Consider the following 13,650-nt stretch of genomic DNA (forward strand, 5'->3'; position numbering starts at 1 on the left):
AAACATATATACTTATGGGCAATATAATTAAACTTAAACTAACACGTGAGTTACAAGTCAAACGCGTCAATACGAAGAATTTCATCCACGTTTTCCAGCACAAACACAAAGACTGCACAATTTACAGCTTCCGAAAGAAACACTTTTCCGCTCTTCTCAATTGAGTACATTTTAGTTTAATTACTTGTTTGGTTTCAACAATTATTTTTGTATGTTTCTATATTAAAAAAATATTTTTTTAATAAAATTTTTATACATACTAATTTTAATCTCTTTAACTGTTTGCTATAAAAAAAACTGTCTAAAACAAAATTTAATCTCTTTAACTGTATATAAAGAAAAAAAAAAAGATATATATATATATATATATATATATATATATATATATATATATATATATATATATATATATATATATATATATAAGAACTAAAAAAGGATATTTTTAAATATAAAAATTAAATATTTGTTTATAATTATAAGAACGAAATCGGTAACTAAAGCTTATTAATAGAGTATGAAACTTTTATTATTTATAATTTAATAAAATCTTATTAATGAACATATTTAACATATTAGTACAAAATAGAGTATAATAGAGAAATATTTATCTTGATTTTCCAAATAATCAAAATATTAAATAAGAATACAAAATACTATATTTAAAAAAAAAAACTTTAACATTTAAAGTATTCATTAACCAAAGTCAATGTTACATCATCATTCGATTAGCTGTATGGCTACACGATTTTATATTTAAAATTTTATTAAAAAATGTTTAAACTTATTCTAATAAGTAGTCTAATCAGACTTATAAATAAAATTTCATTTATAAAAAAAAATATTAAATAGATATTTAATTAAGTTACTTATCTAAAGATAATTTGTTTTTATATTATAAATTTAAGTACTTTGAAGAATGGGACTTAAATCATATTTTGTAGAATATTTCAATAAGTTTTATTTTCTTAAAAATGATATTATTTTAACTATACTCTTATCTTTAAATTTAAATTAAATTATATAATGTTTTATTTTAATAATAATTTGATTTATTAAAATAATACAATTAATAAAATAAATTAAATTTATACAATTAAAGAGTTATATATAAAATATCTTTATCAGTTACATTTGTAGAGATTAAAATATTAGCCTAAGAGGTCAACCAAGTCTGAAGTCGTGTTTGGTTTACTTTTGAAAAAAACCAAAAACCTCGCTATACTTTTTAATGATTTTTTATCCTTTCGTGAGTGGCTTTCATTTGATTTGATCCAAGGCCAATCCTCTATAATAACAACGAGAAGTTGATACAAACAATAGAATGATTGAGTTTCGGATAGCTCCTCCATCATAGGCATTTTCAGTCTTCTTCCATTCACACTGTAACCATCAATCATATCTGTATCGATTCTAAAATCTTCAAGAAGATGCAGCTACAAGGTATACTAATAATTAGTTAGTTAAGCCTTTGATCAAATAATTTGATTTGGTATAGATTTGCAATATTAATTCACTTTTATTTTGTTCGATCTTCTTAATTTGTTTCAGATGGTTCTGCTGGTAAAGTCATTAATAACCTCTCACAAGTTCTGATTTCCTCCGTCGCCGGAATGATTATGGACAAGTCAAGGGTGGTGGGAGACCAGAGCATCGTTCCCCGCCACAAAAAAGATCACTTTGGCCGTGTTGTAAAGCTTGAGAAGTTCTCTCTCTATGTTGGTAATTAACTAACTTGTTTATCCTTAATTAATTTATCGTTAGTTCGTTTAATGAACATGAAACCAAAACACGCGTACTATGATTAATGGAAAACCAAGAAAATGATTGGATATGGAATAAGTGATCAAAATTAGTAGTATTTGTTTCAAAGATTTTCAGAAAGCGATCGAAATGAATCCACTCTTCCTGTCAGGGCCCTAGAATAGGTGTGCCTAAGTAGGGGATTAAATTTTATTTTGTAATTAATTTTTTTCCTTAAAAATTGGACATGTATTTTTATATTGTCAAATTAATTATAATTTATCTTATTTTATTTAATTTTAAGCACCAGTGAATGGAACAGATCTCCTTCTTCTCTCCTGCATCGTCTCAATTTCTCAGTCTTTTTCAGGCCTGTTTCGTTTCATTTAGACAGTGTTTCATAAGTTTTTATTTTCTTAAAATTAAAATTTTGACTGAAATATATGTACTACACGGGAAAAACTAAGCACGTGTTTGGTTATTGTAAACATCTGCTCCACATATAAAATAAAATAAAAATAGATCCACGTCCAATTCAAAATCCGAAATTAATTATGTTTGATTCACTTTTGAAAAGTTGTAGCAAATCAAAATTGGACGTGAATCTAATAAAAGAAAGGTGGCGAGTTCAATCTGCAAATAAAATTATGATTTATCGATAAAAAAAATCTTATATCTCAAAAATAGATACATATGATAACTTAAGTTGGTCTTTTCAATGTTGTATTAAAAAAAAATTTATATTTTGCAAGCTCTGTTTCATTTTCCTGCTTAATTTGCGGGTAAAAGACAAATAGAAAAGTGGCATATATGCTTCTAGGGCGGTCAAGGTCATGAACTTATGGACAAATATATAATTAGTATTATTTTCAACGGGACATTAATGTTCCATGTGCTCATATGTTATGACATTTTCCTAAAAAAAGAAAAAATTGTGACATTAAAAGAACGAAGTGCAGCTGAAAATTTGTCGTGTATGTACACCACATTTGAACCCAATATCTTGCTTTGACTTTTTTAATGTTTTTTTATTATAGAACGGTCCAGCTTTTCCACCGTTCAAGCCGCTAAACCTTTGAATTGTAAACTTTTTCATAGATTTATATATATATATAAATTTTAAAAAAGAAAAACAACATAAAAACATACATACAGTAATGCTTGAGCTTTAATTTCCATAATAACATATGACATGGGTTAATTTGTTGAATGGTGAATGGGTGTGTTTGGTTTTGCAGGTAGGCAAATGGGATTCTTAGAGAGCGAGGTTCCAGCTGAGCTGTGTAGATTGGCAGATGAGTATTTGATAAAACCCAAGGAGTGTTTGGAAAGCATCCTTGAATATCTTGCTGATCAGAAGGACCCTACTACTTTATGCCAGAAATTTATTAATGAGTTTGATCGATGCATCCTCAGTTATTTCGCATTTAATTGGAACCAAGCTTCTTATATTATTAGTCAGGTACAGTATATATAATTTAGAACAAAACTTTGCATGCAGTATACTTCAAGCAGATTTTGGTACTAATAAGTGTCCTAACATTTGTTACTTTTGGGGATGATAATAATAGGCAATGTATAAGTAGAGTATTAGAGTATTTGTATCATCCTCGTATTTATTGAACAGATTTGGCTATATTATTTGGGGATGTTTTAAAAAAATGTATATATGAGATGCTTGTAATACTTCTTACAAAGTAATAAAATTAAAAAATATATATTTAATATTTTTTTCATTTAATAATAAGATTATTAGTAATATATTACAGGAGATTTATTCAAACATAAATATGCAAGGTTATTAATAATGATTTATAATTACTGCATTAGTTTTGAAATTTAATTATGCTGCTTCTTAATATCAATTGTTTTAAAGAAAGAAATCTTGTTAGTTATTTTTAAAAGAATGAAAAACGTGAATTATTTTTTAATGTTATCATTAAATTTTTATATTTTGACTAAATAAAGTATATAAAAATATCACTACATTATTTGTATTTACTTACGGTGCTTTATTTTTCTTTCTTCTGGTCATACTTTGTTTATTTAATTCAATTATATTATTACTTGTCTCAATTATAGGTATTGAGTGTTGAGTCACCTCCGAAAATACGACTAAAAAAGATTCTATTGGAAGCTACAAGGTAAATTTTTCTTTATTTTTTTATTTTCTTTAAAATAACTTTTCTCATTATATATAATTAATTTCACTTTATATCTTATTAACATTTCTAATCGAAAATGTTATACAAGGAAATATCATCATATAAGAAAATCTTATGGAGAAAGTTATATTATTATTATATAAGTGTATGTAAATTGAAATATTAATATACTTGTACAGGGAACAGAGGTTTGAGAGAGTAACGAAGAATCTGAAGGTGGCAAGAGTGTTCTCTACATTGGTGGAAGAGATGAAAGCAATAAAGCTTGACTCACAAAGAACGAACGACATGGTCCACAATGTCCACAGTGAGAGGAGTCCAGTGCTTCTGCTTATGGGAGGAGGCATGGGAGCTGGAAAAAGCACTGTTCTTAAAGACATTCTTAAAGAGTAATAATTCTACTCTTGCACTATTATCATTCTCTAATGCTAATAGTTTTACAAAATAATATGAATGTGTAAAGATTATATATTTATGTGTATCAATTGGCTTTGGCAGATCATTTTGGTCTGGAGCAGCTTCAAATGCTGTGGTGGTTGAGCCGGATGCTTTTAAGGAAAATGACGTCATATATAGAGCCCTTAGCTCCAGAGGTCACCATGATGACATGCTCCAAACTGCTGAATTGGTATGCTTCTGTGTGAACATGACCTCCATGTTATTATTATCATTTTTCCACTAACTCTCCACACTAATGTATGTGCAGCATGTGACTAATGTTATAGGAATCCAAAATATATTATCAAAATGGATGAGATATATTAGATCCTTATAAGCTATTTTTAACAAATGATTGCTTTAATTAAATTTATCAAAATCTGAACAGGTGCATCAATCTTCCACTGATGCTGCATCATCTCTGCTAGTGACAGCTTTAAATGAGGGTCGAGATGTGATCATGGATGGTACCTTATCATGGGAACCATTTGTGGAGCAGACTATTACTATGGCAAGAAATGTTCACAAACACAGGTACCGAATGGGGGTAGGATATAAAGTATCTGAAGATGGTACAATAATTACAGAAGATTACTGGGAGCAAGTAGATGACGCAGAAGAACATCTTCAATCAGAGGAAAATTGTAATGGAGAATCACGCACGCGAAAACCTTACAGAATTGAGCTAGTTGGTGTGGTTTGTGATGGCTATCTTGCTGTTGTTAGAGGCATTAGGTATAAATGCTTTGTGGAATCATCCGTGTTGCTAGTTTGGGAATTGGTTTTATATATATATATATGAAAGTTAACATTTGCCATTGGAATTTTGACAGGAGAGCTATTATGACAGGGAGGGCAGTAAGGGTGAATTCACAGTTGAAATCTCACAAAAGATTTGCTAATGCATTTCCAAGATTTTGCAAACTTGTTGATGATGCCAGGCTCTATTGCACAAATGATGTCGGTGGTCCACCACAGGTAATTCGAACATCTTTGCACACTCTTGTGAAGAAATGATTAATTTCACACTTTACTAGCTAGTATTAATTTAAATGTCAAAAAGGTAACAAGCTTGTAACACATTACAGCTCAAATGGCGGAAGGATGGTGATCAGAATCAGAATCTGCCTGATCCCAAAGATATCAAATGCTTGGAAAGGATAGGCAGTGTAAATGTTGAAGCTGATTCCATCTACGAACTTTACAAGGATCCCAGCCCTATAATGGAACCTGGTTCTGTTTGGAAAGACATTGTTCTTTCACCTTCAAGGTATAATAATGATCAGAAGGAATTGAAGGAATTCATTCAGAAAATAGAAACATCCATCAGAAAACGGTAACCATTGATATTGCTGCATGATATTTTCCTCCCAAAGCCAAGTTTTGGAGTATCTAACAAAGTTTGAGTTACCAAGTTTTGTATCTGCTATTCCCTATGGTTTAATTAACGACCGAAGAATACAAAGGGAGAAGGTCGAGTTCTGCATGGAAGTCGTTTTCTTTGCATCAATATGCAAACCAACTCTAATTCACGGTTAAGTTTGCCCATGTACATATGTGTGCGTAAATTAATTAAAACGTACTTCATTGAAGCATTTTCAGTTCAAATCAAATGTATATAATTACTGATTATTGAATCTAGCCTTACGTTGTAACCAAAACAAAAACAAAAACAAAAATCAGGGTTGTAAACTCCAATGTTGATGGGTGAAACTTAGTTTCTTTTCGTTGAAGAAAAATAGACAAAGTATGATCCAAAGGATGCCACCGTGTAGCGGTCACTGGAGGAAGAGGGTTCAATTGATGTAGGAAGAGAGTTCAGAAACGGTCCCTGAATTGGAGGGATTGTTTTCTTTACATATCAATCAATAAATATTAAATCAAAATATGGTGTCTCATACTTGTTGGTTCCTGATTTCCAGATTTTCTGTTAATTTGCAGATCGAATTGCATGTAGGTGCAGTTAACTCCAATGGTTTCCATATCATAACTTTATGTTTATAATTGGTCGATTGAGAGTTCCAATTCCTTCACTGATATTTTTAACCAAAATTAATAAACAAATATTTGCCTATAAAAAAAATTACAATCTATTTTATACTTTTATTTTTTTTTTCTCTTGCAACTAAGACAAACATGGTAGAATATTATGATCCTATATGTTAGAATTATGTTAGAATTAAGTCTGATCATGAAGTTTCACATTCAATTAAAAATGAAAAAGTCGAGTTAGATATGAGTAATGAAAAAGTTGAGTTATATATGAGCAATAAAATCCAAGTTTGGATTCAAGATGATATCAATTTTAGTCATGTGATTTTCTCATGATCAGTTGATAAAGATTTTTTTAACCGTTTATCCTACTCGAATTTTTGTGAACTAACTCGTTTTTTCATAAAAATAATTTAAAAATGTTTTATCTATTTTTGAAGTGAAAAATAAAGTCATTTTTGCTTGGCAAGCGCACTGGTCTATTTAACTATTTAAAAAATATGAAGTTAATCAATCTGTTTAATTATGAGCTTAAACAAGTTTGTTAAATGCTGGTTTGTCTGTGGATCACAGTCCATTTAACTGCAGGCTTACGTGAACTAACTCAAGCCCGTCACATCTCCAACTCTAATGCCAGCTTAGCTAGATTGTTCCAAATATACCCCTATTTTTTAGGGGTTTTCTCCAAGTAATAAATAGTAAATTAAATGATAAATAGTACCTAACCAACTGAATCGGGATAGCAATGTTGCCATGTTAAATTATTTTTACAACTTGTTATAAATTAGTGCTTTTATTTTTTCTTTAATAATATATAGAAACCCAATTAAAATTAAGACAGCCTAGCAAAAGCAAGTATAATTTCCTTTACTTTTCAAAATTATTAAATATACACACATACACGTACGTGTGTGTGTATATATATATATATATATATATATATATATATATATATATATATATATATATATATATATATATATATATATATATATATATATATATATAATGAATTACAATACAAAAAGTCTGCATATATATGAATATTAAAATTCATTTTGGTAATCATGCACCCAAAATAAATTTTGATCGTAGTTTTTAAACAATTTTGTGAGAAATTAATTTTTTAGTATAGGTTATCCAAACAAAAATTATGTTATAATATATTTGTGTTTATTTAAAATTAATTTTATAAAATCTCATTGATTCAGAAGATTTTGTCCCTCTTAAACATCCTTTAAATATATGCTTGGATTAAAATTTATAAACTTAAGTTTAAATCATTTTACAAACTTAAGTTAATCCAAATGTACACCGAAGAATTAAAATTTTACTTTTAAGCATACTTTTAAATGATAACAAAACATAAACCCAAATTAATTTTACAAATTAACCATACTTTTGAACCCTCGTACTAAAAATTCAAACATATCCTAAAGCTGCCAACGCGACGGGCTCATAGAAAGTCTACGTTTAAAAAATTAAACATACCGGTCAACTTGAGCATTTAAACTTATTAATGTTTATTAATGATGGGTAGTTGGGTTGTATTTATGTAATCACGGAGTTCACACATTTAAATACCAACTTCACTAATTTTTTTAAGACTTAAATATAATTGTTTTTCTTTTATTTTTAAAAATTCATAATTTTAATTTTTAATTATTTTATTTTAAAATAGAAACATTTAGTTTTATATTTTTTAAAATTCATAACTTTAGTTTTCCTATTTTTAGAAACATTTTAATTTTTTAATTTTTTAAAATTTACAATTTTGATCTTTTCATTAAATTCAAAAAGTATTAATTTTTAAAAAATTAACCTAATAGGATCAAAATTTCATAACGTGACACAAAATTATTTATTTAATTTATGTCATAATTAATATTAATCTCCTGAGAAATAATAGTTTGAGTTTTGACAGAAGTATTAAAATTATAAATTTTTAAAATATAAGAAATTAATGTCTTATTTTAAAATAAGAAAATTAAAATTACATATTTTAAAAAATAAAAAGATTAAATGAATTATTTTAAAACAAGAGAAAATTATAGATGTTAAAAAATAGGAGAACGATTAAACTTTTTTTATACATCCAACTTACCTATCTTTAAGAAACTATTATATATATATATATATATATATATATATATATATATATATATATATATATATATATATATATATATATATAATGCTATTTTATTTTTCATTCTGTATATAAAGACAAAATATTTTAAAACTTCTTTCTTGGGTGAAAAAATCTTGTAACTATGAGTCTGATAAAAGATCTGAATGAATTACATACGTGATGGTAAAAAATTAAGAGTGATATAATGATCACTAATTTTTTTAAAAAAAAAGATAGTTCCGACTTCACAAGGGGAAATATGATAGACGGGACTGAAAATTCAATCTAATCTACTAGACTTGTAATAGTTAGAAACAAGTATTTACTACTTCTACTTTTTTTTCATTACTTGATATGAAATTGTCTTCATTACTAACACCATTCCAAGATCACACTTAAAATTTTTTTATATAAAAAAAGCTATTTATTCTCTCTCTTTTTTTCCTTTTATAAAAAATAAGTTGTTTAATTTTTAAAGGAAAGTGTATATACGTAAATTTGATTAAGAACAAGGACAGGAAGCTACTTCTTACCATGACTTCTACTTGATTGTCATCAAAGATATTATTTGTATATTTTATTCACTTCACACAATTAAGCTCATCGAAGAAGATGTTGATCCTTGCCATAAATATGGGACGACAAAGGAGGTTATACGCTTTCTATTCCTTTTAAATTTAATTTTCCTTCTTCCTCTTCTAATTTTATTTTTTTTTGTATACATCCAAATTTTTTTTGATAAAACTATGATCCTGAACTTGTTAACCGTTGGATCATCGTAAACTTTTAACACCATATTCAAAACTCATTTCGCACGTCTTCATCATTGGGATTTGCAAAATAGTATCCGTGAAAAGAGAAATATCCCTCTCATGGAGACAATGAAATGGAGGCTTCAATCTCATCTCCTTTTCTTTAACGTTTGAAAACTCTAATAGAGCAACTAGATAAAAACTTGAGAAATCTTACGGAACCATTAAAGATGTCGTTATCGCTGTCGGACTACATACGTGAACTCGTTTAGAGGTAAGTGATGAGTTTATTGTAATCGAGGTTAGAATGAACATGTGTATGAATCCTTAGAGGATTGAATTGAGATTTATTTTGAGATGTTTATTGTATTGCAATTCTTCCTTTACGATTATAATTACAAGATTGTTGTGTTTGATGGACCAATTGATGTCTTGATGTGAATTGGTTGATAAAACTGAGTGTTTTGGTGTTTTTGACTTATGATTTTTTTATTCCTTTGATTTTGATATAATTATGTGAAATTGTTTGAGGAGTTTTACTCCCTTGTTGTGAGAAGCATTTTTGTACAATTTGTTTGTATTTTGGACAAGATTTACTAGATCAACATGATAAATTGTTATATTGGGATCATGAAATTGTGATTGCAATTGTGTGTAAGGGATAAATTAAGCATGTGTTAATATGTGGGATACATGTGAACATATGATGGTAGATTGTGATATTGTGAGATGTTAAATTATGGACATGGGATATTGTTGTTATAAGTGTGTGGTTAATACTTGATATGACAATGCTTGTGTTGTGAGTTGTGAATTATACAATAATCCTACTAGTGTTTACCTTGATAAAAATATTTATGCGGGAGGTGTTAAAAGGAAAGTATAATTCATGAGCAGTGTCTGTATGCAAAAACAAGTGTGAAGTTGTTAAATTGTAGTACAATGTGTTAAACTTGTTTGAAAACAAGTGTGAAGTTGTGGGTATTATATAATTCATGAGCAATGTCTGCATGTAAAAGTTATTTTAGGGGTTGAACTTGAATTAGGAAGGTGAGACCCTAACAGATTCTTCAAGATCTAAGCCTTAGGAGTAAATACTCTTGATTTAAGTGCTCATCTAAACCTATGTTGATCTCATACGGTTGGAACATTCTCGCAAAACAGAGTGATCCTGACTGGTCACCTTGTGATTTTACGTAATGAGAGTGACTTAACATACTCATTGTGTGACATGTCTTGTTATGTACTCCTAAGTGTCCTAGTGTTATTTTTCACTGACATGACACTACATTGCATATAGACTTGAGTTTTAGTTTAATTTTTACATAATGTCTATGAATTATTTATTATGAAATTAGTGAGTGTTGTTACATCTTAAGTCGAATATGTGATTCATGTGAAATATAATTGGTGATTGAAAAAAAAAAAAAGACAATTCACGTAATAAGTAAAGATGATGACTATATGACCCCTAGACCAAATAAGAAAAAAAAAAAAAAAAGAATATGTTCCTCATGCAAGTTACCTAGACTAACCCTAATAGGTGTTTGATTTAATGGTTGGCCCAATACGAACTTAGTTCAGCGTGTTTAAATGCCTAATCATGGTTGTCATTAGTATATTCATTGGGTTTAAGGTTATAATTGGTGTAATTAATAATCATATATAGTGTGGATGGTGGGTTTTTATTTTATTTTTTATTATTGACACTTGGCAGGAAGTGTGAAGTCCCTCAACAACATGCCTCCTAGAGCAGCAGGTAAATTGATACCCATTTCATTATCATGATTCACGTACACATGACATCCTTCATTATTATTTATTAGTTAAATCCGAACTAATATATTTGACAAGTATATGTTGAAAAAAATGGAAAATTCTATCCAAAGTCACATACTCACTCACGAGACAAGCATATGTTTAAGAATTTGAGTGTTTATGTTTGACATTTTAATGTTTCACGTCTTTCATTTACCTTATTTAGATTATATTTCATAAGATTAACTGAATAATTAATTGAAAGTTGGAAAGATAATTAAGAACAGAAAAGTTAGCTGATAGTTGAAAATTAGAAATTGAAAAGTTAGTCTATTATATTATAAGTGTTAGTAAGATTAACTATTTAAATAACTAAAAATTATAGAATGACTGAAAAATAATAATATTATTATTTATTTAAAAAAGATAATAAGAAAATTGGATAAATATATTGAAGATAAAAATTAAAGAAAATATATAAAAAAATTAGAAAGTTAAAAGCTAGAGTTTAAAAAAATCATACTTCAAATGTGTTTAACAAAACTAGTTTTGACTAGTTAAAAGCTAAAAAATTAAGTAAAAGCTGGTAGTTAAAAAACTAGCTTATTAAATTACAAGTGTTAAATAAAATTAGTTGTTGAAATAGCTGAAAAAAGTAAAATAAAAAATAATAAAACCATGATTTGTTTAGAAAAGGTGATCAACAATTTTGATAAATATATTAAGAAACAACTCTAGTGTCAAGAAAATATAAAAATTTAGAATGTAGTATTTAAAAAAAAATATTATTACTTGAAGTGGTGTTTCAAGAAACACTAGAAACTATTAAAAAATTATTAAAAAAAAGATTATTTACTAACAATCAAACAAGTTTTTAGTAAAGAAAAAAAATTAAAAATTAGCTTAAATGTCTTGTCATACATAGTTTTCAAGTATCATTTCAAAAAATATTAAAAGTTACTCGGAAGTTATTAAAAAAACTTATTTATCGAATAGTTAAATAAGTTTATCGAATAGTTAAATAAGTTTTTCAGTTAGTAAAAAAGTTAAAAATTAATTAAAATATCTTACCAAATATAATTTTATTATTTATTATTAAAAGGGTTTGCCCCAAGCCTTATGGGCGAAAATGGCTAGACTCAATTTACACAATATTTTTAGAATTCAATTTAGCCTAATTTACAAGGTCACCAAGAAATCCATTCGACCAAGCTTATTTTTTATTTTAACAACTCTAGTGTCATGTTAACATATATGTGCATACTAGTACAACATGTTAGTATCCCATCAAGTGTAAGTGAATTAACAAGTTAGTTTCACATCATCACTAACCATAAATTTAATTTTAGGGGACCAAGAAAAAATAATATAATTTTATATCAAACTATATATATATATATATATATATATATATATATATATATATATATATATATATATATGACGTACAAAGGTAATACTATATGAGAAAAAAAATAGATAGATAAAATAATTAATTTTAGATAGTTATATGTAGATACCTCAATATTATTAACATTTCATTAGTATTTATAATTTCTCTTTTATCTCTCTTGAAAACATTAGTATTTATAATTGCACAAATGTTATCAATATATATATTCAAACAAATTTGTTTTCCCCTCCCATTGTTTTCAACTGTTTTCTTGTTGTTTTGGTAGTCAATGGTCGTCCCAGGCGACAATGGTGAAAAAGAGGAAGAGGAAGGTGGCGGGATGTGGGTGACACAGATGCGGTCAAGAACAAGCCTAGGATGCGACGTAATGATCATATTATTAATGCGAAGTATTACTAATTACGTGTATAATTAATGTTCACGAAAAATCCTAACTCATCACTTTAAATTATAAATTATTTAGCCGTCACCGTGTGTGAAAAAGGATCGAATAATTCTATACTTTTCGTTTTATTTTTTCTTTTTTTTTCTCTTTTTTTACGTAAAGAAACCGTACATATGCTCGGGACCCACTCTTAGTTACTATAATTTATTTTCAACCTAACTAAGTAACATAATTCTCATCATTGCATCACATGGGTATAACCTAGTATTATATATAGTAAATTTCTCTGAAAACTATTATTTAATGAAAAGAAAATTTATGAAAAAACCATGACCGTCCAATCATTTGCAACAAATTTGCATATGTTCATTTTGGTTCATACTTCATACGGAAGCATGTAGTTTATAGTTTAATTATAATAACACCTATTTCATCACAATTTTCTAAGACAATTTTATTGGGAAAGTAATCAAGTTCACACATGTTCCGATGGCCGGTGGCCGGTGGTACGAGAACAGAAGTCTTAGCATAGATTAATTAGTAATCCATTCAACCCGAGTTAAAGGTGGTGAGGTTAGGTGGTTAACTCTTAATCTAATCATCTAGTTTGAGTTAGAATTAGTGAGTTAAAAGTTAATTACAAGGTTAGTTACTCTAACATCTAAGTATCTATGTAACTAAGTCAGCGTCCCTTTATTCATTTCTTCCTTTGCAAGCTTTCTTAACTATCCATCAATGACATATTAAGTTCACGTTCTTCATGTTCTATGGATGAAAAGCTCATTCCCCGGCTGATCGTAATATGGGCGTCCTGCATCTGGTAGAGATCGAAAAGTTCTCCCACTATGTTGCTATGTATATTTTTTTAACTG

General features: G+C 27.8%; 1 protein-coding gene across 1 annotated transcript; it reads left to right on the top strand.

Annotated features, from left to right (window-relative positions):
- Nucleotides 1-1,255: 1,255 nt before the first annotated feature.
- LOC100799160 (calmodulin calcium-dependent NAD kinase) lies at nt 1,256-6,232 on the top strand. The gene is made up of 9 exons (XM_003536186.5): nt 1,256-1,443; nt 1,552-1,722; nt 2,982-3,205; nt 3,826-3,887; nt 4,088-4,297; nt 4,407-4,536; nt 4,735-5,081; nt 5,180-5,324; nt 5,435-6,232. The coding sequence occupies exons 1-9, from the start codon at nt 1,431-1,433 to the stop codon at nt 5,684-5,686; spliced, it is 1,554 nt and encodes a 517-aa protein (XP_003536234.1). The 5' UTR covers nt 1,256-1,430; the 3' UTR covers nt 5,687-6,232.
- The last annotated feature ends 7,418 nt before the right edge of the window (nt 6,233-13,650 follow it).

Source organism: Glycine max, chromosome 10 (assembly GCF_000004515.6).
Source record: "Glycine max cultivar Williams 82 chromosome 10, Glycine_max_v4.0, whole genome shotgun sequence".
In the NCBI taxonomy this organism is placed as follows: domain Eukaryota; kingdom Viridiplantae; phylum Streptophyta; class Magnoliopsida; order Fabales; family Fabaceae; genus Glycine; species Glycine max.